The sequence below is a fragment of the Corvus kubaryi genome, unplaced genomic scaffold (assembly GCF_017639235.1).
Source record: "Corvus kubaryi isolate FWS band 111438036 unplaced genomic scaffold, C.kubaryi_AGA036_p1.0 74, whole genome shotgun sequence".
In the NCBI taxonomy this organism is placed as follows: Eukaryota; Metazoa; Chordata; class Aves; order Passeriformes; family Corvidae; genus Corvus; species Corvus kubaryi.
Genome location: NW_024582061.1, coordinates 7,744,287 through 7,769,311, shown reverse-complemented (window position 1 = coordinate 7,769,311; position 25,025 = coordinate 7,744,287). Strand labels below are relative to the sequence as shown.

The 25,025-nt window shown below is 49.5% G+C and overlaps 2 protein-coding genes across 3 annotated transcripts in view; one reads left to right on the top strand and one right to left on the bottom strand.

The window, feature by feature from the left end:
• The window catches only part of DENND2A (DENN domain containing 2A), a 58,366-nt gene extending 38,860 nt beyond the window's left edge, over nucleotides 1-19,506 (top strand). Inside the window, exons 9-20 of one of the 2 annotated variants that reach the window (XM_042050567.1) lie at nucleotides 1,089-1,276; nucleotides 1,972-2,081; nucleotides 2,292-2,361; nucleotides 2,980-3,057; nucleotides 3,555-3,695; nucleotides 5,962-6,110; nucleotides 13,149-13,326; nucleotides 14,134-14,175; nucleotides 15,516-15,633; nucleotides 16,793-17,032; nucleotides 17,847-17,933; nucleotides 18,789-19,506. In XM_042050567.1, the coding sequence (XP_041906501.1) occupies nucleotides 1,089-1,276; nucleotides 1,972-2,081; nucleotides 2,292-2,361; nucleotides 2,980-3,057; nucleotides 3,555-3,695; nucleotides 5,962-6,110; nucleotides 13,149-13,326; nucleotides 14,134-14,175; nucleotides 15,516-15,633; nucleotides 16,793-17,032; nucleotides 17,847-17,933; nucleotides 18,789-18,820 (1,433 nt within the window). In that variant the 3' untranslated portion in view covers nucleotides 18,821-19,506. The remainder of the gene's footprint in view (nucleotides 1-1,088; nucleotides 1,277-1,971; nucleotides 2,082-2,291; nucleotides 2,362-2,979; nucleotides 3,058-3,554; nucleotides 3,696-5,961; nucleotides 6,111-13,148; nucleotides 13,327-14,133; nucleotides 14,176-15,515; nucleotides 15,634-16,792; nucleotides 17,033-17,846; nucleotides 17,934-18,788) is intronic. The other variant, XM_042050568.1, reaches the window with a different exon arrangement.
• A 1,549-nt stretch (nucleotides 19,507-21,055) lies between these two features.
• LOC121675284 lies at nucleotides 21,056-24,945 on the bottom strand. The gene is made up of 3 exons (XM_042050580.1): nucleotides 23,522-24,945; nucleotides 22,400-22,526; nucleotides 21,056-21,603 (listed from the first exon to the last, which is right to left on the bottom strand). The coding sequence occupies exons 1-3, from the start codon at nucleotides 24,218-24,220 to the stop codon at nucleotides 21,572-21,574; spliced, it is 858 nt and encodes a 285-aa protein (XP_041906514.1). The 5' UTR covers nucleotides 24,221-24,945; the 3' UTR covers nucleotides 21,056-21,571.
• Between the last annotated feature and the right edge of the window lie 80 nt (nucleotides 24,946-25,025).

Here is a 25,025-nt window from a genome sequence, read left to right as displayed (position 1 = left end):
TTTAAGAGGCACCTCAAGATTGCTTTAAATTACATTGTCTGGAAGAGCCCATGAGTGGCACAACTTTACCAGACAAAAGATCAACAAGTATATACTATCTCTCAGGGAGTCCTGTCTCCCAAGCAGATATCTTGTGTATTGGAGTTCCTGTAGTGTCTCTGTGGTTGTTGTTTCCATCAAAAAGTTGCATTACCACCCACCTTCCCAAAAAGCAAAGCTGTGAGAATGTGCTGTAGTCTCTGCTTGTAGTTAATTCTTTCTTTCTTTTGTAGCAGGGATAAGGGAGACGTCATGGAGATTTAATTTGGGATGCAACTGTAAAACGAAGCAGGGGGGTGATCTCAGGGAATCTCATCTGGTCTCTTCTCAGCAGGCAACTTTTCATTACTTTCCATGCTGGAATGTTTATTGTCCCATGGCTCATGTGTGTGTTGCAGTTACAGCTTGCTTGGCATTTTTTCTTGTTTTCCCATTGTTTTGGGTGAACTTGTAGAAGCATGGCACTGAGAGATTAGTTTTAGGCACAGGAAGAACTGGCATGAGCTACCATTTTTCATTTGCACCTCTTTTCACATGTTTTTTGTTGTTGGCCTACAGCCCAGCCTGTGTGCTGAAGCTGGGAGTCCCCAGCATTACTCAGACAGCAGAGCCCTGGCCTGACCCAAGTGCTGGCCTTGTAAAACCATGGGGATTGCTGCCCACAGCCTCCTCTGAGCAAAGGTGGTCAATCACCTCACTGTGCTGGCTTTGAAAAATGCATAAATGTGTGCTAGGATGAACACCTGGACATTATCTGTTACATCATGTCCCCTATGGGTCTCAGCTTGGGCTGTTTCAGCTGTAAAAGCTATCCATGAAATCCTTCTGCTGCCAGAGTTCTTCAGGATGATGGCACAAGGTTATGGCCCGTCTCTGTCAGTATTTATGGTGCAGCGTCCAAATGGTTCCCACCTCTTACTCAGCCACTGACAAAGCCACTGCAGTGAGGTGTTTTGGAGTTTATCCCTCAGTCTCTGCAAAGCACTGTGCAAAGACGCTCTGTGCATAGGGCCAGACAAAGTCAGAATCTCTCCCCCTTGTTTCTGTAGCTCACAGCCAGCGCCTGGTGCACGTGAAATCCCGGCTGAAGCAAACCCCGCGCTACCAGACCTTGGAGCGGGACCTGATCGAGTATCAGGAGAGGCAGCTCTTCGAGTACTTCGTCGTGGTGTCGCTGCACAAGAAGCAGGCTGGGGCTGCCTACATCCCTGAGGTCACCCAGCAGTTCCCACTGAAGGTCTGCCTGACCTGTCTCGGGTTGTGTGGTGCACTTGGGGAGCTGGAAGAGCTGCAGCTTCTCTGTTGACCACACGTTGTATCTGCTGTGACAGTATTAAGGGACACTGAAGGGGGGGGGTCTCCCTACCTGAGAGCTGGCACGGTACTGCTCACTGCTGAAAGAGGAGCTGACTTCGATCTTTTGCTGCCCTTGGCTATGGCTTTTACATAGCTATTCCCTTTCTCCCCCTTTCCTCTTTAAAGAAAACTGATGGTTGGGAGAAGATACATGTTCTGAAAGGGAAGGAGCAGCTTTCACTGATAACCTAGCTCAAAATGGGGAAGGAGGAGTGGGAGAAACAGAGCCAGTGTGACAGAGTGTTTGTAAGTGGGATGTGACCAGAGCTGCCCTCAGACTTCAGTTCTTTTGCCACTTGCTAGAAGTTGTGTCCCCGATTAGAGGCACAGTATAGCAGGGGCAGGTGCTGCAGAGACAGGGCTTGGTGGAACTGGGGGCACAGAGTTACCTTGAGATATCTAAAGATTAGATATTGATTGGATTGGATTCTGAGCCAGAATCACAGAAATTTTAATATCTTCCAGGCAGAAGCTTAGCCTCTGTCATCACCTCTTCATTTGTCACAGGAAAAATATTTGAAGTCATTCCATCCCCACATGACTAATTGGAAACATTCCTTCTCTCTGTTCTGCTAGCTTGAGCGCTCATTCAAATTCATGCGTGAGGCAGAAGATCAGTTGAAAGCTATTCCTCAGTTTTGCTTCCCTGATGCAAAGGACTGGGCCCCCATCCATCAGTTTGCCAGGTAAGTACAGTACTTTATATCCTGATCCATGAGAAACAGATTTCTATATCAAGCTAATTAAGTACAAGAGCTGTTGCAGTAGAAGACTGGGCAGAGCTCTGAGAGGGGTGTTTGGGAAATGCAGAAATGCTGTGGGTATATTGGATTTGTATGGCAGAAACTGGTAACGTGGCTGATGGTATCTTGTCTTTCTGGTTTCTCTTTCTGCAGTGAGACATTCTCATTTGTCCTGACCGGGGAAGATGGAAGCAGGCGATTTGGGTATTGTAGGAGGCTGCTGGTAATTATCCCTGGGTTTTTTTCTTTTCCTAGAGGTGCAGCCTTCTGTGGGGTTGGTGTTGCTGGCACCCATTCTGGAAAGTGGAAAGCTGCTACTCTTCATTCCAGTGTGGAATGAAAAGAGCAGCAGCAGAGCAGCTTTGCTCTCTTCTGTTCAGTGCCAAAGTCCCTGTCTGCGTCCCATCCTCCACTCCAGGCATAACTCTCCTGCATTTTCCTTGCACCAGCACCCGACCATGACCACGGACTGTTGTTTCACCCCTAAGCTGAAGACAGGGTTCATCCCCTTTAGGTTTGGGTAGCTGTTAAACAGTTGTCTAAACCTGTGCTGGTCCTGTAGGTTCAGAGTTGTCTCTGTAGAGCAGTCTGCCCTGCCTTTGTCATTTGGTTTAGGTAAGCTGGGACCATACTGTGGATGTACCCATTTCTCCCCACTGTTTCTGGTGTACCAGGGTTTGAGCCAGGTTGTCATCATCACCGTACTGTCAAATGTCTGCCAGTTTCCGAGCCTGCCAGTGAGATGCACAACTAAGAGACCAGTCACTCTATCTTTGCAGTAGTTATAACTCTGACATTTCCTTGGTGTTTTTTGTGTGTGTATTTGCGTTTGTCTTGAAAGCCCAGTGGGAAAGGGAAGCGTCTCCCAGAAGTTTACTGCATTGTGAGTCGCCTTGGATGCTTCAATCTCTTCTCTAAGGTGAGGGGGGAGAAAGAGAGGGAATTTGTGCTGTAGGTCAAGAGGGACCTGAAAGTGAAGCCAGCACCTGAAGAATGGGGATCAGGGAAGCCAATATCTGAAGAAAGGGTCTGAAATCGTGTGGGTGAGGCAACCACATGCTAATTCCAGAACCTAGCAAAGCACAGTTAATAGGAAAACTAGATTGTCAGCTCTTGCCTTCTTCCTTCAGCAGAACTACCAGAACACAAAAGAGTTTAAAAGGTGGAGTCCTGACTCTGAGTGTAGCAGAGAGTTTGCAAATTTTCAGCTCTACAGTGACCTCACTGGAGCCGTGTTTCTCATGATAAAGGAAATGAAGGGTCTTCAGTTGCACCTTGTGCCTTCTTTCTTTTGATACAAAGCTCCATGTCGATACTGGGTTGAGGAGAGGACATAGATGCTGGTGCACTTCATTCCTGGTGTTATCTTCTTCCTCCTGATTTGCATGTTTTTGTGTCTTCATGCCTTTATTTCAGATCTTGGATGAGGTTGAGAAGAGACGGGGCATTTCCCCAGCCCTGGTGCAGCCTCTCATGAGGAGTGTCATGGAGGCACCCTTCCCAGCTCTGGGCCGGACAATTACAGTCAAGAACTTCTTGCCAGGCTCAGGAACAGAGGTAAGGACACTTCCTAGAGAGGGGGAAACAGGCCAGCAAATGGTGCAGGACTAGCGACTGGAAGTTGGGACCATGGCATAGCACTGGGGATCTTCAAGGACAGATGATCTGACAGCTGTGGGGGGAAAGTGGGGAGTAAAATAGGGGACCAGAGGGGATGGTATGGAGACTTCAGTGACCTCGGAATCAAAATGGAAATCCTATGGTAAAAATAAATGTAAGGACACAGCCTAATATAGCAAAAGGAAACAGGACATTGGCCTTGAGGCCAAGAGGCACAGACAGCACTGTGCTGCCCAGCATATGACCTTGGATCTGCTCAAGGACACCACACTTAACTTCCTAAAGACAGCTTCATACAATGTGCTCCAGCACCCTTAATACAGAACCTCTGTTTGTGTGGATCAGGTCAAAAAATAATTGAAACCACACCAGGCTAATGTTGCAGCCTTTGAGAATGGCATTTTCACAGTGAGGAGGTGAGGATCTGTGTTGCATCTCATACAATGCAGTGTGAGGACAGCAGGAGGTTTTAAGAGTGCAGAGCTTTAGGGTGTAGCATTGAAGGACTGTGGGAAGATGGAGACAAACGAATGTAGTTTTGGCCATACTTGCTGCAAGGCATTCATGCCTTGAATGTGAGAGGGAGGAAAGTGAGCGAGTTGATAAAGTTGTGTCTGAAGGCTTTCAGCATAGCGCTACCTGAGGACATCCTCTTCAACCCTACTGAAAACAGTCCCAACTAAATGAAATTACTGCAGAGAACATGCAAAGCTGGTTAAAAATATGTGCTGGAGGAGCAGAGTCTCAGTGGTGTGCCACGAGAACGTTGTGGCTGGTTTGTGTCTAGGATCCTGTTCATCAATTATGTGATTGATGGCATAAACTCCATGTTTACAGAGTACAGCACTGGGATTGGTTGCAGGCATTTTGGAGAGTAAGGGATTAAAAGTCAAAGTACCCCACTCCCCTAAATTCAAGAAGCACATTCAAGTTTTCAAGAAATGCCAGGATGTGGCACTGTGGTCTAGTTGTCATGGTGCTGATCAGTCAAAGGTTGGACTCAATGATCTTAGAGGTCTTTTCCAATCTAAACAATTCTGTGATTCTGTAGATGGAAGGTTTGGTGTGAAAATCAATACAGACAAGAGCAAAATGCTGGGAGGAAAAAAGGAGTAGTCTAATACAACATGAAAGTAACTGAGTGAGCAGCAGTACCTCAGAGAAGGATCTGGTGGTATAGTGGGCCGTAAAGTGAGCAAAAGTAACAGTGTGGTATTATTTAGACAAAATCCTTCGTTGTGAAAGTAAGTGAAGGGACTGCTTTCCAGTACTGATGGAATTTTATTTAGAATATCATTTTCCAAAACATGCAACCACTAAGAGAAAGCCCCAGATGGGTAGTTCTGCTTACTAAGTGGTCTAGAAAATACAGGCAAAGCTTGAGAAAATTGTTTACTTAATATAGAAAACAAAGGACAAAGGAAGACACGTGATAACCTTTCACTACACAAGCAGTTTCCTATGGAGAGGAATGTGACCAGTTGCTCTGAGTGTATACTGAGAGTAAGACAACAAGTAATTGAAGTAATTTGCCACTGACATGTTTCAGCTGCAGGGTTGGTCTTGGTGAGGGTAGTTCAGAACTAGAGTAATTTTCTTGTGGGATTTATGAAATGTCTGGTGTTGGAGGCTTTCAAAAACAATTTAGATAAGCATCTGTCTAAGATAAGGAGTATGAAGTGCTAAGGTGCTATGACAGGCATTATTTAAGTAGATATGAGCAAAGAAAAATACCCACAGGCTGCTCTTGTCTGTAACTGATATAAAAAATTTATGGTCAGGAGGTTAGACATCCAGATTCTTGCAGTAAAAAAATAAATAAATCGCAACTGTAAAAGTCAGAGTGTGGATTTGAAAGGCTCCGTGACATTCTGCTGCCTGAATACCAGAAAGCCTGAAAACCACTCCTAGCTGGACACAAACTAGTTTTCCTCCTTATGAAGAGCTCCCTGTCCTCAGTTCAGTGGGAAGAACTTGTGGTTGATCTCATGCTGTGCCTATTGGAGTGGACTCTGGATCGTCTTCATCTGGAAGAAGGATTTATGGGAGGCCTTTGGAAAGACTGTCTTTAGGACTTACTGCTGCATGGTGCTCACCAGGAGTCAGTGAGGGCTGCTAGCTGTGAAAATACCTGCTGGGTCCTTGCTTGGCACACTCTGGGTGGGCAGCAAGAGCTCACCTGTGCTCTTTTTGTCCCCAACAGGTCATCGAACTGCGGCGGCCCCTTGACTCCCGGCTGGAGCACGTTGATTTCGAGTCCTTGTTCACCTCCCTCAGCGTGCGGCACCTGAGCAGAGTCTTTGCCTCCTTGCTGCTGGAAAGGAGGGTGATCTTTATCGCAGACAAGCTCAGGTACCCTCTTGCATTTCCTTAAAGAAAGCACTGGCGAGGGAGGGAGGCTGGGAAGGCCTCTGCTTTGTTCTTTTCCTTCTCTGCCCTTTTCCAGCCTTGTAACGACGTGAATAGGGCTGTTCTTCCCAGGAATGGGGAACTTAGGCCATGAACCATAATTTTGTTTTGCAGCTTGCAAAAAGTGCTGCTTCTCATCCCCAAGGAGAACCAAGTTCCACTTCCTCCAGACAATTTCAGAGCAGATCCCTGGTGCTAAGGAAGCAAACCCCCTCCTTTTGCTCCATGATGTTGCAGTGTTCCCTGCTGAGCTGTGCTTGGGATTCCAGGCTCAAGCCTTGTGCAGAGATCACTGTCCCTTCTGAGTTTTTCCCTGATGTCACAAAATCTTCTTAAATTTTCAGCTTGCATTTTCATATTGGTTTCTGAAGACTTCTTTTTTTCTTATGGGGATGAAAGTAAAGGATGCGGCAAGGGGAAATGAGACAGAGGACTTCCCCCTTCTATTCTGAATCTGCTCAACTCGCTCTTTTAAAAATGCATTTGTTTGCTCCCCTAAATTATGAAAAATGGGTCCAGGTTTCTTTAAGATCTTGTGCAGCTGGGGCTGGCAGCTCTCCAGCCCTTGAAGCACTTGAGGATTCAGGGAGGAAAGTTCGCCAAGGCTGGGGAAAGAAAAGCTGCCTGGATGAGTAATGACACTTAGGAGCACGCTCAGGTTTCAGGAGTGTACAATGCCCCTAAGCTGTCTGTTTTCACAACTTCCAGGCAGCAGCCTGCAGCTCTGGGACTGAGCACAGGGGCAAAGAATGGAGAGGCCCCTTCCAGAGGAAAATGAAGGGGAAAAATTCATTCTGCATGGATCCGGGGCTCTCTGTGGGCAGAGCTCAGGCAGTCTCATCACAGCAATAGGAAGGCTGGGGAGAGAGAAGCTTGTAGCACTGTCTGCTTGCAGATTTTGGCAGCTGTCTTGGTTCAGAAAGGGGAAAATTTGCCTCTTTATAATCACTGATATATTATGTGTGTAGAGACTTAGTATTCTGGATACTTAAACCACACATTTCATGCAGAGCATTTAGACTTGTATCAAAAGTGAGAGAATTCATCCAAACACTAGGTCTCTATGTAACATATGTGATTTATGACATAATCTATGATCACAGGCTCTCAAATATTTTTCTCTTCCTCCGTAGGATAGATTTTACATTCTGAGAAAATTTGTTAAGGACACAGATTGACATTGTAATCTCTACATGAGAGCTGGCTGGTATCAGGAAATGGCAGGGAACTTTTGGGGGGTGTTTGAAGCATCACTTTAGAATGAACATTTATTTACCAAATCTTTTCTTATCACGCCTTTATATGACAGCACAACACTGTGTATTCTGAGCATGGGGTGTGATAGCTCTGATTCAAAGCACCTCGATGGGTTTTGCTGTTCTTTTCCCAGCCCTGTATCTTTTGTCAGGTTATCTGGGGTCCTTAGGAATGAATCCACCTGCACAGGCATGTAAAGAGAGTGGGAGAGAGGTATAGAATCATAGTTTCTAGACTCTCTAAATATATCATAAACAGCTTTTTTTTCCTGTGAAAAAGGAATTGTTGTGTTTAAAAGACCCAGGGTCTGTTAGACCACAGGGCTCAGATTCAAATATTTACCGTAGATTTGCCAGCTCTCTATGAGACTTTGAATATTTGATGTTTCTGAGAAGACCTTGCTCTGAGCAATTTCAGGAGAGTCTTTTCCTCTTACAAAATATGAAGTTTCTCTGGCTCATTTTTGTGGAGCAAAAGCTTGGAAATGATCCCAAAGGACTGTAAAGGCGTGAAAATCAGAAAACAAAGTAAACCGCCTTCAAAATTAAGTAACTACTGTATTTTAATCCAGTTCAGTGACTTGAATGGACTGGCTTGGTGAGCCTTTCCTAAGGTGAACAGTGTCTTCTTCTCATTGGTGGACATTCCATGTTTTGAAAGCTGATACTATTGTAGATACAGGATCTTCTGTCCAAATTATACTTTTCCTGGGACAGGAACACCTAGAACTCAATGAGTATTAAGTAGTATTCACTCTAGGAGGGAAAATGCCAATTTCAGAGGACAGAAAATAAACACTTTTTGGAAATAGCTAAGAGAAGGAAAAAACCTATAAAAGCAGCTGTTGGAAACTGCTCAGAGGTTAGGAATGCTAGAAATAATCCAGCTGAGATGGATTAACAGGAAGAGTACAGGTGACATGGTGAAAGATGCACAATAACTTATGTTTATCATTCATCTTTGTGGTTGTTCATGTGGGCACTATCAAAAACTATCTGTCCATACCTTGTAAAGGTGTGTCTGGGTGTGAGTGACAGAGAAATTATGTGTGCAATTTATTTACATCTTTTAATTGCTATAAAATCACTCTGTGGGAAAAGAAAGCTGAAAGGTCTCTTGCCAAATACTGCATGAACTGCAGTTCAACTGTTTTCAAGCTGAGCCAAAAAAGGCATCTAACAAGTGTACAGCAAGTGAAATACTTTGTCTTTTCCATCTTTAGAATGAGCATTGAGTGTTTAAATACCTGTCAATCCACAGCTTGGCAGCGGAAAAGGAAAGAATTTGGTTTATTAGGTTTTGGGTGGGTTTTCTTCTCTGTCACTATGGATACTGGGGTATACATTGCCTCACAACCCAGGAAAATGACTTTGTTGAAACTGTGTTGGTCTGTGTAGTCTCCCCCAGCTTTTATTCATTCCTGCACTGTTAACTTTAGTCCTGGGGCAGTGGAAACCGTGGCACAGGTTAGACACTGCAGTATGAGAGCTGCTTTTGTTTCCAAGGGATGTTGCCTGGGATGCAGCTCCAGGCACTGCTGACCAGCCTTTTAGAAGGCGTCTTTCAGCTAAAATCACCTGATGTCACAAGGTACCTAGAGCTGGGCAGTTTTTACTGGCCTGAGCAGGAGATCTGTGAGATTCAGAAGGCTTTTTAAAAAGAAAAACTTGCACAGGCTTAAAATCAAGGCTTCCTTTTTCCAGATCTCAAAAGCTTGTTGTGGATCTGACCAACTCAGGCAATTGCCTCTGTCCCTGCCAGAAACCACAGCTGTATCAACAACACAAAGTGGTCATTGTTATCAAAGGCAGATCTGAAAGAATTAGAGTAGACACTTTAAATGTGGTCATCCCCAGCAAAAGGTAATTAATCATCACGAAGAACCTTTTACCATGTGCTACAAAAACAAATCTGGGACTGCAAATCTCAGCCTCGCAGGTTTCTCCCTTTTTGCCTGCTGATTAAGGAGAAGAAGAAACCCAAGGATGAAGTTTGGATGTCAGATAATAGTGTTGTTTCTTCAGATCATCTTAAAGCTCACTTCTTCACCTACATGAACCTGCCACGTTGGTGAGAGTCAGTGAGGGTCCCCACAGAGCTGGTGGAACTTGGCATCCTCCTGGTGGGATTTGCAGCAGTGCTGTGTGAAGTCATTGGACAGTGCTTGGAAGCTCCTGTGCCTGCTAAATGTTGTAAACCAGATCTGTAATCCATCATAAGTAAATCCAGATGTGACACAGTCTCAGAAATCTGAAGGTGTTTGTAAAAATGAATCCTACTGTAGCAGAGCTTTAAAAAAAAAAAAATTAAAAGATACATATTCAAACAGTCTTAAGTTGCCAAATGCCAGCATATTTTGAGCAGTTTGGTTAGTGCAGGGACCACAGGACTTCCTGGCATTAAACTACAGCAGGATGTTTGACTCGATGGTGTTTTTCAGGAATCATCCAGTATCCTAAACCCAAAAAGGGATTCAGCTTTGGGGGCTTTTTATCACACATGCTTGTCTTTGGAGTGGAAAGCAACCAGGCTGAACAGCAGGTGTCCCTCCGCAGAAGCTGTTGCAACTTGTCAAGGTGCCTTTTAGAGCAAGTCAAGCTAGTCTTGGAGCAAGTTTTCCCAGGAGAGGAAGGTTTCTATGTAGTTGCAGCTGTGGTGTTCAGTTTCTGTATTGGCCACCTGTGTCCCACCTGTGGCTACCAAGAAGCAGCAGCTTCCTAGGGTGCTGTATGGTAGGTTTGTGCACAGGGTGCTGTGTGGTGGGAAGGCCTGTTGTTTAAGCAAACAAATGTCAGAGGTGACTGCAGTATCATTGTTCTGACCAAGGGGTGCTTAGCCAGAGAGATCTCAAGTCTCAATCCAAATCAGCCCGTTAGGGAGGGATCTGAGGGTTCTTTGTGTACCTCAGTACTTTTCAGCCTCTGTACTATTGACATCTCAGTCTCAGCTGTGAGCAACATGCAGCTCAACCATGTTCCCTGCAGAAGGCCGAATGAACCTGTGAAAATGCATTCAGCATCTTGAAAGTGTTCTTCAAAGACCTGCAGTACTTTAAAGATTACTGATGAAACCAAAAGCCTTAAAATGTGGTGTCCGTGTCCCCTTTGAACAGCTGGACTGAACTTGTGTGGCCTGAGGGTAGTGCATGACACTTCCAGAGCACACTGCAGTCATGTGGCTGCTGGCTGAAGAGCGCCATAGTCACACAGGTGGCATAAATGGGATTTAGCATGCTGGATTCTTATGCAAGGCTCAGCAGCCTGGTGTGAATCAGCAGTCCCTTAGTGCTTGTTGCAGTGCCAATTGCAAGAGAAAGAGAGAGCTTAAGGCTTGAGTCACTCCAGAAGGCCACGGTTCTCCTGGGCTCCTGGCAACCTGCAGCTCCCTGAGACTACCTGCAGAGCAAGTCTGACATGTGAAAAAGTTACCTCAGTGATACCTCCTCTGTGTCCATCCCTGAACTGCTCTGCCTAGAAAGGAGGCTCAAAGACCCCAACCCTACCAGTATTGTTCCCTGCAAAGGTCTTCCACAGTGAGAAATGTTGGGGAGCAGAGATCACTGGGTTTCACCCTGGAGGCGATGAGTCATCCACAGATGGAGGGGTGGAAGGGGAAGTTATCTTTACTTCCCACTGCCTGGTGTGTACAATTTCAGACTTAACACAGCTCTGTCTTTGACTTCCACTCACTGGAGCTCAGCCATCTTTCCTCCCACTCAATCTCTCACGTACCATGTGTACTCGCTGGGACTCGAGAGCTGGGCTGAGGGAAGAACAAGCCACCATAAATATAGTAGGAAACAGCTTGCCATAATATCTCACCATGCCATAAATAACCACGTACTTCAGCTGCTCACTGTTCCTCTGTGGAGCTACCTGGACTCAGATGTTTTCCACTGGTTTTCACATGCTGTCTGTAAATTCAGGTCCCACGTTGAGGCAGAAAATTTGGATACACCTTCAAAATAGAGGATTTGTGACAACTGTAAAACTTCTAACACTTCCACATTCACCCTCTCCTCACAGAAGAGGACCAGTGGGTGGTGGTAATGCCCCACTGCTGTGCACAAGTGATGAAAGGTGCAGTTCTTTCAGCTTTCGCTATGCTGCTGCTGCTATTACCAGGGCTATTATCAGTCAGAAATCGAGGAGTGGAAAGTACGCTCTGCAGTAATGGAGAGGAAGAGAAGCTCCTGCTTTTCTATCTGCTAACATGACCTGAAATGTATGAGTAGCACAGCTTTGAAGGAGATGGTTTTAAAGGATCTCATTAGCTTGGAGTGCACTTCTAAGATGACACATTCGCTTTTGTTGCAGTTCCTTTCAAGATTAGCTTGTATGAAAGGTACAACAACAATCATCTACTTTGATATTATTCCCACTTTTTTTCTGGGGTTGTTTTTTTTCTCAGTGTTTCTGTTTCTTGCTAGGTCTGTGTTTTCTCATTATTTTAATTTTGCTTCTCTCAGATTCATTATCTACCTTGCATTTGTGATAGACACAGCAAGGTGTGGGCTTGCTGATGGTGGCAGGCACAGCTGGAGAGCAGCAACAGAGAGGCAGCCTGGAGGAATGAATGCAGACAAGGGAGGGGGGTATACTCAAACCTTCCCAAACAAGGATGTGGAACTGAAAGTTTTTTCCCATTTAAAGGCTTAAAGCTACCAGTCTGTTACACAGCCTTTGAAGGCTCTTCCTCTGTTTTTACAGAGTATCCCCTTAACAAAAGACAACCCTCTGGGAGCGAAGGGAGAGAGAACTGTCCCCATTTTGTGAAGAGACTTTCTCAGACACCTCCCAGGCATCTTTCCCAAGTGCCAGTTCCCCACCTGTTGCAGTCCCAGATAAAATTTTCAGGTTAAGCAGATTCCAGCCTCTCCCCTGGGATCTCCTTATCTCCAAAAAGTGTCATGTGTTTACCAATGTTTGCTGCCTGATTACTTTGTACTGTCACACTGGTGTCCCAGCAACTACGGTTTTGTTCTGCTAAACTGAGTTTACGTGATGGAAGCCAGCCAGTTGTCCCCCAGCCCTGCCACTCTGCTCAGCGTGCCCTAGTGATTCAGCACAAGGATGCACTTCCACCAAACTTAACTGGAGTGGGGAGGGGAGGGAAAGCAGGCTTCACTTTCAGAGCAAGCTCAAGTCCACACCCATCAAACCCCTTCCCTCTCAAATCAGCAATAAATCTACATGACTCCTCCATGCTGCACCAGATGCCCTCCTCTAGCTCCCCTCCTTTAGTGGATACTGGTAAAACAAAATGATGTTATACACACAGGGTTTATAGCAGCAAGCCTTCCCCCTCCCTTGACACATAAAAATGCTTCCAGACCCAGAATAGATGAATAACTGATGCCCTGTGGCAAGCTCTGCCATGGCTAACTGGATATCCTGCCTGACTCCTACCAGAGAGCTGTGGGAGAATAAACTCATTTCTCCAAGGAAAGGCAGTGGCATAGAAGATGCCGTGTTTGTATGATATTTTCCATGAGAACACTGGAGCAGCAGATCTCTGATTCTGTGGGACCCATCTCTTGTCATATGGGTGTGGACTGGGGTCATCTTTCAGAAGTCATTGCTTCTGAAGCTGAAAAATGTGGTGAGAAATGTGGGGAAGCCCCTAGTAATTAGGGAGATCAATCGGGGAACAGTTGATTTCTAGGAAGCACCCCTCATTCCCTGACTGACCAGCCGTTGTCCTTGGTTGTGTTTTGTCTTCCAGCACTCTCTCCAAGTGTTGCCACGCCACGGTGGCCCTCCTGTACCCCTTCACCTGGCAGCACACCTACATCCCTGTGCTGCCGCCTTCCATGATTGACATCGTGTGCTCGCCCACCCCCTTCCTCATCGGCCTGCTCTCCAGCTCCCTGCCCCGCCTGAAGGAGCTGCCAGTGGAGGAGGTGAGCTCTGCATCCACACCATGGCCTTACTTGAGGGTGCTTCCCATGGGCTGAGCTGTCTTCTGTTCCAGAAAGGCTGCTCTCAGAGCCTGCCCTGGCAGCTGGCAGTGCCAGGGAGCAGAGCTCTCGTCCTCTGGCTGCCGTGAGCGTGGGGTAAGGGCAGAGGCAGACATTCCCCCGGGGAGACAAAGGTCTGTGTTCTGCCATGGCCACAGCTTGGGAAGGCAGGGGGCTGAAATCCCCCACTGTGGGGCTGCTGCCCATAGGAGATGGTTTTATTAAAGTTTGTGCTGGTTTCTGCATAGTGCTGTCTAGGGGCCATGTGCAAAGCCTGTCAGTCTTAAAGCGTGATTGCTACAGCCTGGCCAGGATAGCTGCCCCTCGGGTTAACACAGGTGCCTCGTGATAGCAATAAATAACTAAGAATTGGATTCCTGGTGCACAAGGGTGAGCACAGCAAGGCTGAACGTGGTGAGGGAGGGATTTCCCTCCCTGCCACCCAGGAGAAAGTGGTGCTGCACACAGGGAGAAAGGCTGAAGCTCTGACCCCGCTGTGCGGTGAGGAGCGGTGGGCTGGGCCTGGAGCACAGCCTCCTGTTGTCCAAGCTGTGCTGTGGTGATATCCCAGAAAGCCACAACAAGGACTCTGCTCCTGGGTCATGTTGGGTTCCTCCTCCAGCAGCAGTGGTGGGTAGGAGGAGCAGGGACAAGGCTGAAGTGTTTCCTCCAGAGCAGTTACAGATTAAGATAAACTCTGATGATGGAAATAATTACTTCCCGTTTTATTTCTTGCTCTTTCATTCTTAGGTCCTCGTTGTTGACCTTGTAAATAACCGGTTTCTGAGACAGGTGAGCAGAGCTATTTCATACCCTTTTCTCCCCTTTTTCCTACATAACTTACCTCCACCTGTGTTTGCTGACCTGCCTGGCTGGATGGATCACTTTCTCCCCACTCAAAAACCGAGGCAGGACTTGTGGTTGGCAGTGTTATAGGGGTTGCTGTGTATATATGTAACATCAGCGTCCCAAACCACAGCTCTTGAGGAATAAATCATTGGGAATTACCTCTTTCTTGTTTAATTATTGTAAGAGAAGAAATGGTGGCACTTGAGCCCTGTGGATCCTTGTGTTATCCTGTAAGGCAGAGGACAGAGCTGGAAGGCCTTGGCTCAGCACTGTCTGCTGGGAAGCAGTGGGAGCTCTTCCAGCCTGCATCCGTCAGTCCATCTCCCATCACATCCTCTGCCCTGAGTGGGAAGGGAGCCTTAATGATTTTTTTAAATCCTTACTGCCTCAGGAGCTTGTGGTTCCTCACTCCGGTCCTTGCACTGGATGGATGGGTCAGAAACAGGAAGGTGGTACATGGGAACTGTCTGTTGCTCTGTAGGCAGCATTGTCTGCTGATTTTCCCTTCCCTTTGTTGTGGAGAGGATGAGTGAGAAGGGGAGGAGGAGGGGAAGAGGATAAATGAGCAAACATACTCCTGGCCCAGGAAGCTCATTTTCCCAGAGCTCTTTGGCAGATCACTGAGCAGTGCTGGCAGCATCGCTCTCTGCCGTGCCTCAGCCCCATGACTAAGATGGGATGAGTGCTCCTCCTGCTGCAGGGAGCAGCGTGTGGGTGAAGGCCAAGCCCTCCCCCAGTCCTCGCCTGCCAGCTGCCTTAGCTCTGGGGTAATGCTTTACCTTGCACCTCTCCTCTGGAGGTTTAAGCTAAATCAGCCGACTCAGCCAGGGCTGGTAGGAGCTCTGCACAGTCACTGGCAGTTCCTTGGCTCCGTTGCTGCCTGGGAACTCCTTATGCCTGCATAAGAGGATCGGTGCCTGAGCAGGGGCTCTGTTCACCTGGCCATGTGCCAGCATTGTTCAGACACCTCCTCTTTGTGGCGCGGCCAGTGCTCGTGGGCGGATGGTGGGGCCATGGGTGAGCCCTGCCCAGTAGCCTCTCGGGTGAGGCATCTAAAATTCCTCCAGAACAGGGGAATATTTAGAAAAAGATACCCCCTTTCTCCTTCCTCTTGTGCTTCTTGATAGTACTGCTCTGGGTGGTGCTGGGAATGTGCCAAGCATATTATGCCTTCTCCCTCTCCTCACGGTTCATTTCTAGTACTCCCCCTGCTGTGCTGGGGACAGGGTAGGAGAAGGTTTTGTCCCAGCCCCAGTTCCTGAGGAGTCGGCTCTGTCTTACAGATGGAAGATGAGGACTCCATCCTGCCCCGCAAGCTGCAGGCCGCCCTAGAACACATTTTGGAGCAGAGGAATGAGCTGGCGAGCGACAAGGAGGAGGGCCCTGTCAATGGCAAGCAGGGTAAAGCACAGTGCCTTTCAGCTTAAAACCATGTCTTTTCCTGCCCATTTTTTGTCTGTCACTTCTTAGAGGAGAACTAGACTTGTATTGAATTTAACACCACAGGTGTTGGAGGCAGATCAGGATTTTGGTTAAGTTATATGAAATATTCCATCACACAGGGGGCAGTTCTCTGTGTGAAGAGCAACAGTACTTATCCCTTCCCAGCTCTGTCCTTCCCTTACAATTCCAGGGAACACCTGTACTCCTTTTCAGAGGGGTTTCTTAGGCTTCTCTCTGCCATGAGTGATGCAGGCCCCTCCAGGGGACAATCACCTGCAGAGCTGCAGACTCGGCGATGGCCATGTGGCTCATGGGCTGAGACAGCCCTCTTAGGGGGACAGTATGGGCATCTCCTTGGTGCAGAGGAGCCCGGAGAGTGTGCTGGTTTTGGCTTGGACAGAGTTCATTTTCTCCATAGCAGCTGGTTTGGGGCTGTGTTTTGGATTTGTGCTGGAAATGGTGTTGATAATACAGGGATGTTTTAGCTGTTGCTGAGCAGAGCTTGCGCTGAGCCAACACCTTTCTGCCTCTTATCCCACCCCACCAGTTAGTGGGCTGAGGGTGCACAAGGAGTGGGGAGGAGACAGCCAGGACAGCTGACCCCAGATGACCAAAGGGATGTTCCACATGGAGTCATGCTCAGCATAGAAAGCTGCAGGAAGGAGGAGGAAGTAGGGGGAACATTTGGAAATAGGGCATTTTGTCTTCCCAAGGCACGTGTACTGGAGCCCTGCTTTCCTGGGGAGGGCTGAACACCTGCCTGCCCATGGGAACTGCTGAATAAATCAATTATTTTGCTTTGCTTGCATGCACAGTTTTAGATTCATCCATTAAACTCTCTTTATCTTAGCCCATAAGTTTTCTCACTTTTGCTCTTCTGATTCTCTCCCCCATCCCACTAGAGAGAAGTGAGCACCAAAACAAAGCTTGATATCTTTCAAAGTAGTAGCAATTTGGTCTACTCCCATGGCAAGCACTTCCTAGGAGGCTGTCTCTCTTGAGCAGCTTTTTCTGCTCGGGCTGGATCTGAAAAAAGCCAGGGAATTTTTACCCAGGGATTTTCCTAGCACATCCTTACAGCACTGTCCTCACCACTGCTTCTTTATTTTTTCCTTAGAAACCAGCCCTTTGAACGAGGTGGTGTCCGAGGCCTTTGTCCGTTTCTTTGTGGAGATTGTGGGCCACTATTCCCTCTTCCTGACCCCCACGGAGCGAGAGGAGCGGACCCTGCAGCGTGAGGCTTTCCGCAAATCTGTCTCTTCCAAGAGCCTCCGACGCTTCCTGGAGGTCTTCATGGAGACACAGATGTTTGGGGGCTTCATTCAGGAGCGGGAGCTGCGGAAGCAGGGGGTCAGAGGTGAGGGGCTCCAACTGGGCTCTGCTGTGGTGGAAACTGCTGCTGCTCCTACGAGAGCACGGAGATGCTCCCCAGCCGCCACCTCCATCCCCAGTTCCACGGCTGCAGGCTGCAGTGTCTGTACAGGAACACTGGAGGGAATCTGGTGGTTTCTTGTTGGGATTGGGATTTCAGCGCCTTTCACCCCTGCAGTATCCTCCACGTGTGTACCTCTTCCATTTTACACTGAATTCCAGTGTGGAATGACATTTGTTCTTGCAGTCCCTCATGTCCTCTTCTTGTGTCTAGAGGAAGAATGGGCTGGATTGGTCATGGTTCTTTTGTCAAGTAGAAAGCTTGGATGCTCATCTCCTTCCCAGAGCTGCTCCTGTGGTTTTAGTCCTGTTACTCCACAGTCCCAAGGGCTCTACTGGCAGCTGAAATTTCTTATCCCTGCTGCTGCTCAGTGCTGGCTTAGCAGCTTCCTCCCAAGCATTAATAAGCAGGGGATGCTTGAATAGGCGGCTGAGTAAAAGAGGTAAATTCTGCATGATGATTCCTCAGATGATGTCACTCCGTGGACTTAGCTGTGTTCATAGCAGAATGAAGGGAGGTACATTCTGTACCCTGAGCAAGGTACAGCAGCTCAGGGAGGGGGCAGACCAAAGCTTCTGTGCCAGATCTGGGCTCAGCTGATGGAGGAGGTGGGGTGAGTTGTTCCCTCTCCTGTGCAATAATGTGTGGGTAAGCTGGGACAGTACACTTTCAGGTGGGCATTCTTACTTGGATTTATAGAGACACAAAATAGAAGCTGTTGACTTCTTTCTTTCTGCAGGTCTGTTCGAGGTACGGGCTCAGGAATACCTGGAAACACTTCCCAGTGGGGAGCAGAGTGGAGTCAATAGGTTCCTGAAAGGCCTAGGTAAAGAACCAGCAAAACCCTTGGCTTCTCAGGAGGGCTGGGCTTCTTGTTGCCTTCAGGCTGGGCAGCACAGAAGCTGCCCAAGGGTGACAGGGCTAGTGACGATGTGTGGCATCCAGTGCCATGTATCCCTGTGCTGGCACGTTGTTGGCTCTGGCCCTGGTCAGTCACTGTCTGGAGGCTGGTGGAGAACCAAAGATTGGGCCATGAACTGTATCCATGTCTTCTAAAGCAGACAGGTGGATCTGAGGAGGCAATGGAGCAACCAGTGACTTGGGGATGGTGGTTGCAGGTCCTGATGGGGGGCTTGACACAGTTTTCATTGCCTTCACATTTGCCCCTAGGGATCAGCAGTGGGAATTGCCCAGGAGTATTCTAAGATTGAATCTATTTTCCACTGTAAGGGGAACTAGACAAGAGCTCCAGACTGGGGTTAGAAGTCCTTGGATAAGTTATTGGACACTGTGGCTGAGTTTGCTCAGGTGTTTAGATCACATCCCTGGCTCTCTTTTCTGTTCTTGGCCATTTAAGAGCAGCAGTGCCTGAGGGGCTGGTGTGCCCTGCCCACACATGCTCTGGCCAGGTGAGCTTAGTGCACCTTCCAGCACTGCTGGGCAAATGGGCTCTGGAGGGTGTGCCTGGGGGCTCACAAGGTCCCAGCTTGCAGCGCTGCTCCCAGGGAATGGGCAGAGCTCTGCAGGCCCCTGCTTCCACCTTTGCAGAGCAGTTGCCTGTGGACAAGGAGCCAGGGATGGCAGCAGGGCCAGTTCACTGCCTAGGCCAGAGGTGGTGGGAAATGACACTTGTTTTGCCTATCGCTGTGGGGAGTCCATTTGCTTTTCTCTGTCTGTACAGGCAGCAAAATGAAATTCCTCCACAAAAAGTAAGAGCGAAGCACATCCTCGTTCCACAGAAGAGAATGGCTTTACCATTTAGCAGCAATAGATTGGACTTACCAACCATTCCCACTCAGCCTGCTCCCAGGAGCCAGCAGCCTTGGGCACGCTGGCCACGGCTGGGACGCGCTGCACAGACCTGTGGTGCTGCAGGAAGATGGGATGGCTGCGGGGCTGCCGGGACACGTTTCTGGATGTCTACAGTAGCAAGCACTGGACCAAGCACTCTCTCTGAACTCTGCACTAGCACGTTGCAGGCATCCCGGCGGATTGGATCTCTTAGCTAGTCAATTCTTTATTTGGTTGTATTTTTCTATTTATATTGGGGTTAGAACAATTATTAACCAATGAGTCTTGGCCTGCCTCCCCTCTGCCTGGTGCTGCAGGAGGCCGAAGCGGGACTCTCATGGGACTGAGCAAAGGCAGAGCTCAGGCGTGGAGGGGAACAACAGAGATGTATGAAAGTAGGTCTCTGCAAAGCAAGGACACTGAGGGCTTCAGGGATGATGTGAACTGACCAGGAGGGCATCCAAGCAAGAGAAAAGGGTGAGGGGGAACCACTAAACCTACTGAGGACTTGATGGGCCAGCCAGCTCCTGGGTGGCTGTACCAGGGAGTCTTGGCACGAGGAGAGGCCTTTCCTCATGCAGCGTAATTAAAAGCGAGTTGTGTAAAAGACACGTGGATCCATGTTGTTTTTGTGGAAAGGGATGAGCTGTGTCTTCCCACCATCCCACCTAGCACCAAGCATGAGCCAGAGAGGACATCAAGCAGCTGGACCCATGACTTGGCCAGGCCCTCAGCTTCCCTGTGAGTCACAGAGGCTGGGTGGCCTTGTTCCCTCACCTGGCTGCTTGCTGGGGGAGCCCAAGCTGGAGCTCACCTGCAGGATCTTGTCTGGGAGACCTGCTTTCCGAAGGTCAGATGGCCTCTCTCTCTCCTCTCATGGGTGTTGCTGCTGGGCAACAGAGCAGGAAACAGGCAAGGCCAGAGTGTCTGCTGCTGCCTTCTGTGCTCCTGGCTGGGGAGGAGGTAGGGCCTCCTGCTCGCCTCTCCTCTGTCTGTGGTGACCTCCTTCGGTGAGGAGGTGTCAGGGAAGTCGAGTGGAGGTTGAGGCAGGGTGAGGGCTTTTTTGCAGCTGTCATAAAAGCTGTTACACTTGCACTGCTTGTGAGGGCAGGGTCAAGAGCACCTGGAGCATCCTTGAGTCTGTTCTTTGGAGGACAGTCTCTTTCCCAGCTGCCATGGGGTTGCAGGGTGAAAGCTGCATAGAGGTACCTTTGCTGCAGCTGTGCTACACTGAGTTGCACAGGACTCAGGTTTTGAAAATGATCCCCATGCTCCTGTGGTCTGTGGGCTTTGCCAGGTGAGAGGACCTTTCTGACTAGCAGTGGGGTTCAGAGGACCTAACCTCCATTCCACACTGGAGCAGAGGAAGTGGGTCCAGTGCTGCTCTGTGACTCTCTTGAAAACTGCATTTCCAGAGTTTCCTACAGCAGCCCCCTCTTCCTGTGTGGTGTTTGAGGACAGAGGAAGTGAGCTGTGATGGGTGGTGGCAGGAGCACGTATCTGCGTGGGTGGAGGGGTGAGCACTGGGGCAGATGGTGACATGTGCTACTCTCTGGGGACCAGGTAGGTTGGGCAAATGGCTCTGGGTAGCCCTGCTTGAGCAGGTGCATGGCTCAGGTGACCTCCATGCGTCCCTTGCCTCCTCAGCCTCTCTGAGGTTCTGTGGTGAGCACAGTAAATGCTGGAGAGCCATGGTGCCACACCAGGCAGGAGGCAGGCAAGCAGCACCTGCAGCTCTGTGCCCCCCAACTTCTGTGCAGGGACAGAGGAAGCAGCAACAGAGGGGCTCAGAGAAGCCAGCAGCATTTACTCCCTGCCCCCACCCAGGTCAGGCTCCCGCAGGGGTGACCAGGTGGAGGGTGTGGGGGCTGTCCCTCGGGTGTGCTGAACAAAATTGGTACCATTCACAGTCACAGGAGCTGGTGGTGGCTCACTGAAGGGAACCGCAGTGGGGTTTGAGGTGAATCAAATGCTGTCCTTTGGTTCTCTTTTTAGAAGGAGTTTTTAATGAAAGCATTATGAGGCTTTGCAAAGCTGAGGTGCACCCCCACACGTGTAAAGGTGGCCAGGATGCCTGCAAAGCTCTGTGGGGTGCTAAATAAAGCTGATCTGTGGCTCAGCTCCAGCCTTCAGAAGCAGGTCTCCTACATGGTCCCACAGTGCCAAGCCTGTTCCTGGGGACTCCACATTCCTCTCCTTAAGTGATGTTTTCAACAGCATGGGACTTGGCCTTCCTTGGCAGGAGCAGTGGTAAGGAGCAGGGAGGGATCCCAGGCTGCCCAATGCTCAGCTCAGCTTGAGTTTGTGTGTGAGCATGCTGAGATACTGGCAGCTTTTACTACAATATCCTAATGGCTCAAATTATTGTGAAACAGCCCTGTTTGTCTCACTGGGGAGCTCCAAGGGGGTTCTGGCAGCACAGGGCTCCATGACCACTCAGTGCTTTTATTGGCCACTCTCAGGAAGGTGGGAATCAAGCCTACACAGTGTACAAAATCCAAAGGGGGTGTTAAAAAGCAGCAGCATGAGAAGTACAATGAAAGAAACATTTACAACTGTGTCATTAAGGATTTAAAATCAAACTTGGACAGGAAGTGTTGATCTCCAGCTGCAGGACAACCTCTTCAGCTTTATTTTGACCTGTGCTGCACCAAAATGAGCTTGACTCCCCATCTAAGGTCTCTGTATGCTTTGGAGGAAGCCACCTGTAAAGAAAAGCCATAAGATCATCTGTGCTGGGTCTGTGTGTCCTCCTACGGAGGCTGCCAGCAGCAGGTGACCGGAGAAGACTGAACAGAGCCATACACTGGGGATGCTCTATATGCTATACACACACACACTATACTGTGCACCCCCAAAGCATTAAACTTGCCTACTGTACATGCCACAACCAGTGGTTTCCTGCACCAGGGCTGGGTCTCTGTGTATAGTAGCCTTGGATGAGGTTTCTATTCCATGACCATGTGCATGTGGGTGTAGGCAAACATGCTGAGGCAGGAGGCCAATGTGGGGACAGTATGGAGTTACCAAAGGCTACTGGAGAACCAGGACACTGGTTAAACATTAAAAGGTGTGATCTCTGCTCCCTGACAGTTCCTGCCTAATTAAGCAGTTCTCACACACCAATGCAAGCAGCTCTGCAGGGCCCATGATGTGCAGGACTGCACTTGCTGACTCCCAAGCTACTGGCAAAATCCCAAGCCCTGTACCCCTCCTTGGTTTTCCAGCACAGGCTGTTGGTGTCCTGCAATAGCTCAGGCCACCTGTCAAATCCCAGCCCTCACAGAAACGTTTTGGAATGTCCCATCCAGCACACAGTTGTTCATTCTGTAGCTACTGCTGGCAGGACAGACAGATAGCCCTGGGCAGTCAAGAGACCAGACCCAGCCCTGCACGGGGCAGTCAGACTTGGGATTGGAGTAGTGCAGCCAAAGGCATGTGCTTGCACTTTGCTGCATGTGGGGATCCCTGGGGCCAGTTGCCAAGGGACTTAGAACTTACCTCTCTGCCTGGAGATGGATTTCAGGCTGCAGGTGCCAGCAGGCAGCTTGCAGGTGTAGAGCCCCAGGCAGCCACCACAGTCAGAGGGCTTCTGGCAGGGCCGGGACTGGATGCTGTGGCAGGAGTGCTGCAGTGAGAGGGAAAGTGGTGGCTGCAATGCCCGTGGCAGCCATGCCCAGCCTGGGAGCAGCCCAGTCACAGCTGCATCATCACTCTGCAGTAGCAGGACAAGCAGCTCACCAGGGTCTAGAGCAGCAGCTTCATGCAAGGAGCTGGAGAAGCTGGGGCCCAAGGAAGCACTTCCAGGGGCAGTTCATTACTGGTTTTGGCTGAAAGCACACTAAGCTGTCCCCCACAGCCACAACACACACCCTTCAAGTGCCTCTGCTCTTTTGCTGAGTGGCACCTGGCGCAGGATCACCCAGCACTTCATGGTTAAGGCAAGGTCTACTTGTGTGCCACCAAAGTGCAGTTTGGGTTTGATAAAGGAGAAGTTGGTTTTCTGTGGGATGCTGTGCTGAGCCCGTGGAGGAGATTTCCCATGGGCAGAGAAAGGCTGTGCCTCCCTCAGGGCAATGCTGAAAGGAGCTGTGCCCATCGGGGCATGAGGGCATGGTGCCCCATTGCAGAGCTCGGAGAGCTTTGTTAGCACTGCAGGGAGTGAACACGAGGCTTTGGAGAACACTGCAGGGGCTGGAGCTCGAGCAGGACTGTCCCTGCAGCTCTGAGGGCAGCACATGGGGACAACTGCAGCCAGACCTGCACCCTCCTCCTGAGCTGCTCACCACCTGCACTCACAGCCATCGGCTCTGCTCTAAGCCTTGCCAGGTACCAGCTGGGGTTCTGGGGGTGCCACTGCCCAACTCCCTTCTCAGCACCCAGAGAAAGCCACGCTGTGTTGTGAGGCCATGTTATGACTGGTACATTTACATGCAGCTTACAAGGAATGGCCTTGAAAACACCTTTTCTACCTGATGTTTGTGGGATCATGGCATGCTCAGCACCTGCTCCTGCTGCCCTCAGTCCTGTCTGATCCTGACTGGTACCTCTGCTCACCCTGCTCACCCTGCAAACACCCACCACAAACCCTCTCCCTCCTGACCAAGGACAGGCTGTGCTTACCGTGTCACTGTTGAACTTCCCGTAGTCCTTCAGGTGGTGGCTCAGCCTCGAGATCCTGCTGCGGGAGGGCTGCAGTGGGAGCCCCCAGGGCTTGCCGGGGAGAACCTGCTCCCCACTGCCCAGGAGGGCTTTGGCCGTGGCCTTGCTGGGGGACCTGGAGCTGGGGTGTGCCTCTCTCATCACTTTCCATGCACTGGCCAGAGGATGGCTCCTCTCTGAGCCCTGCCCAGGCACCTTGTTCCCTCCATCTCCAGGTGGCCAAGGGACTTCTCCAGGGCCCCCAGCCCCTGCCTGCCTCTCCAGGTTGCTGGCCTGGCTCCCCAGCACCCCAGATGGTGCTGGGGCTGAGCACAGCAGCACCAGGAGGAGCATGGTGACTGTCAGTGCCTGGACCTTCATTCTCAGGTTCTGCCTTTGCTCAGGGTCCTCCTGCCTGGACAAGGCTGTCAGAGTCAGTAGCAGAGGTGGAAGCTGCTTTTTTCCCTTGACTCTGGATCCAGCTGAAGTAATTTTTATAGTGCAGGGACATACCTTGGGGGCACAGCTCTTTTCCCCCGCCCCTGCTGTGTCCCACCTCCCAGCTCGCGAGCAAACCCAAGTGCTTATGTGGGCCCCATTCCCCCTCCCTTGTGTTCCCAAACATCCCAGCACATTTGTGCCACAGCCACCCTGTCCCTGCTCAGTGCCAGGTACACACATGGGTGAGTGGCATCTGAGCACAGAATCTTTCAGCTAAACCACAGTTGCAAGCAAGGTCTTGGTAAAGGGAGAGCTGATGGTAAATGTTTGTGTGTCTGATGGAAGGGTGGCAGGCTCGGAGGGAAGGAGTTGCTATGAACCTGGTGGAAGTGGTCTTGGGTAGAGGAAAGGCACCCAGGTAATGCCTGCATCCATTGCAGTGGGAGCTCACTTGTTAAACAGCAGAACCCCCCAAGGACAGTGGTGAGAGCTGCCCTGTTCAAGGTTTGGTTGACTTCAGTGCCATGTCAGAGACCAGGGATCTGCTCCTCAGCCAAGGGGCCTCAGTGATGGGTGGTCTCTGGATGAAACAGAGGGAGACTCTGTACTTCAGGTTTGCTATCAGTCAGGTTCAAGAACCAGCTGGCACCAAGACCCAACTCTACTAGAAATCAGTTTTAATGAGTTTCAGTGTTCACTGATCTGTTGGCACCTGCAGCTGCATCCTGTGCACATTACATGCCTAGAGAGAGAAGGTGACTTTTCCTCACTGCTTCCATAGGAGGTGTCCTTGTTCCTTCTGCTCTCTTTCACTTCAAGAAGGAAGGAAGCCCCAAGCTCAGAGGAAGGTGTGTGGAACAAGGGGCTGTCATCTTTTAAAGGCCACCAGCTGGTCCCTGGTCACTCTTCTTTACTTCGTCTTGCCTACTTTCTCCAGGGGCATTGGACTTGAGAGCAAGAAGGTGTGGTGTTTGCTGGCTGGCTTGGGAAGACCAATGAGGTTATCCTACAGTGTCCTGTTCCTGCCAGCTGCACCCTGCCACAG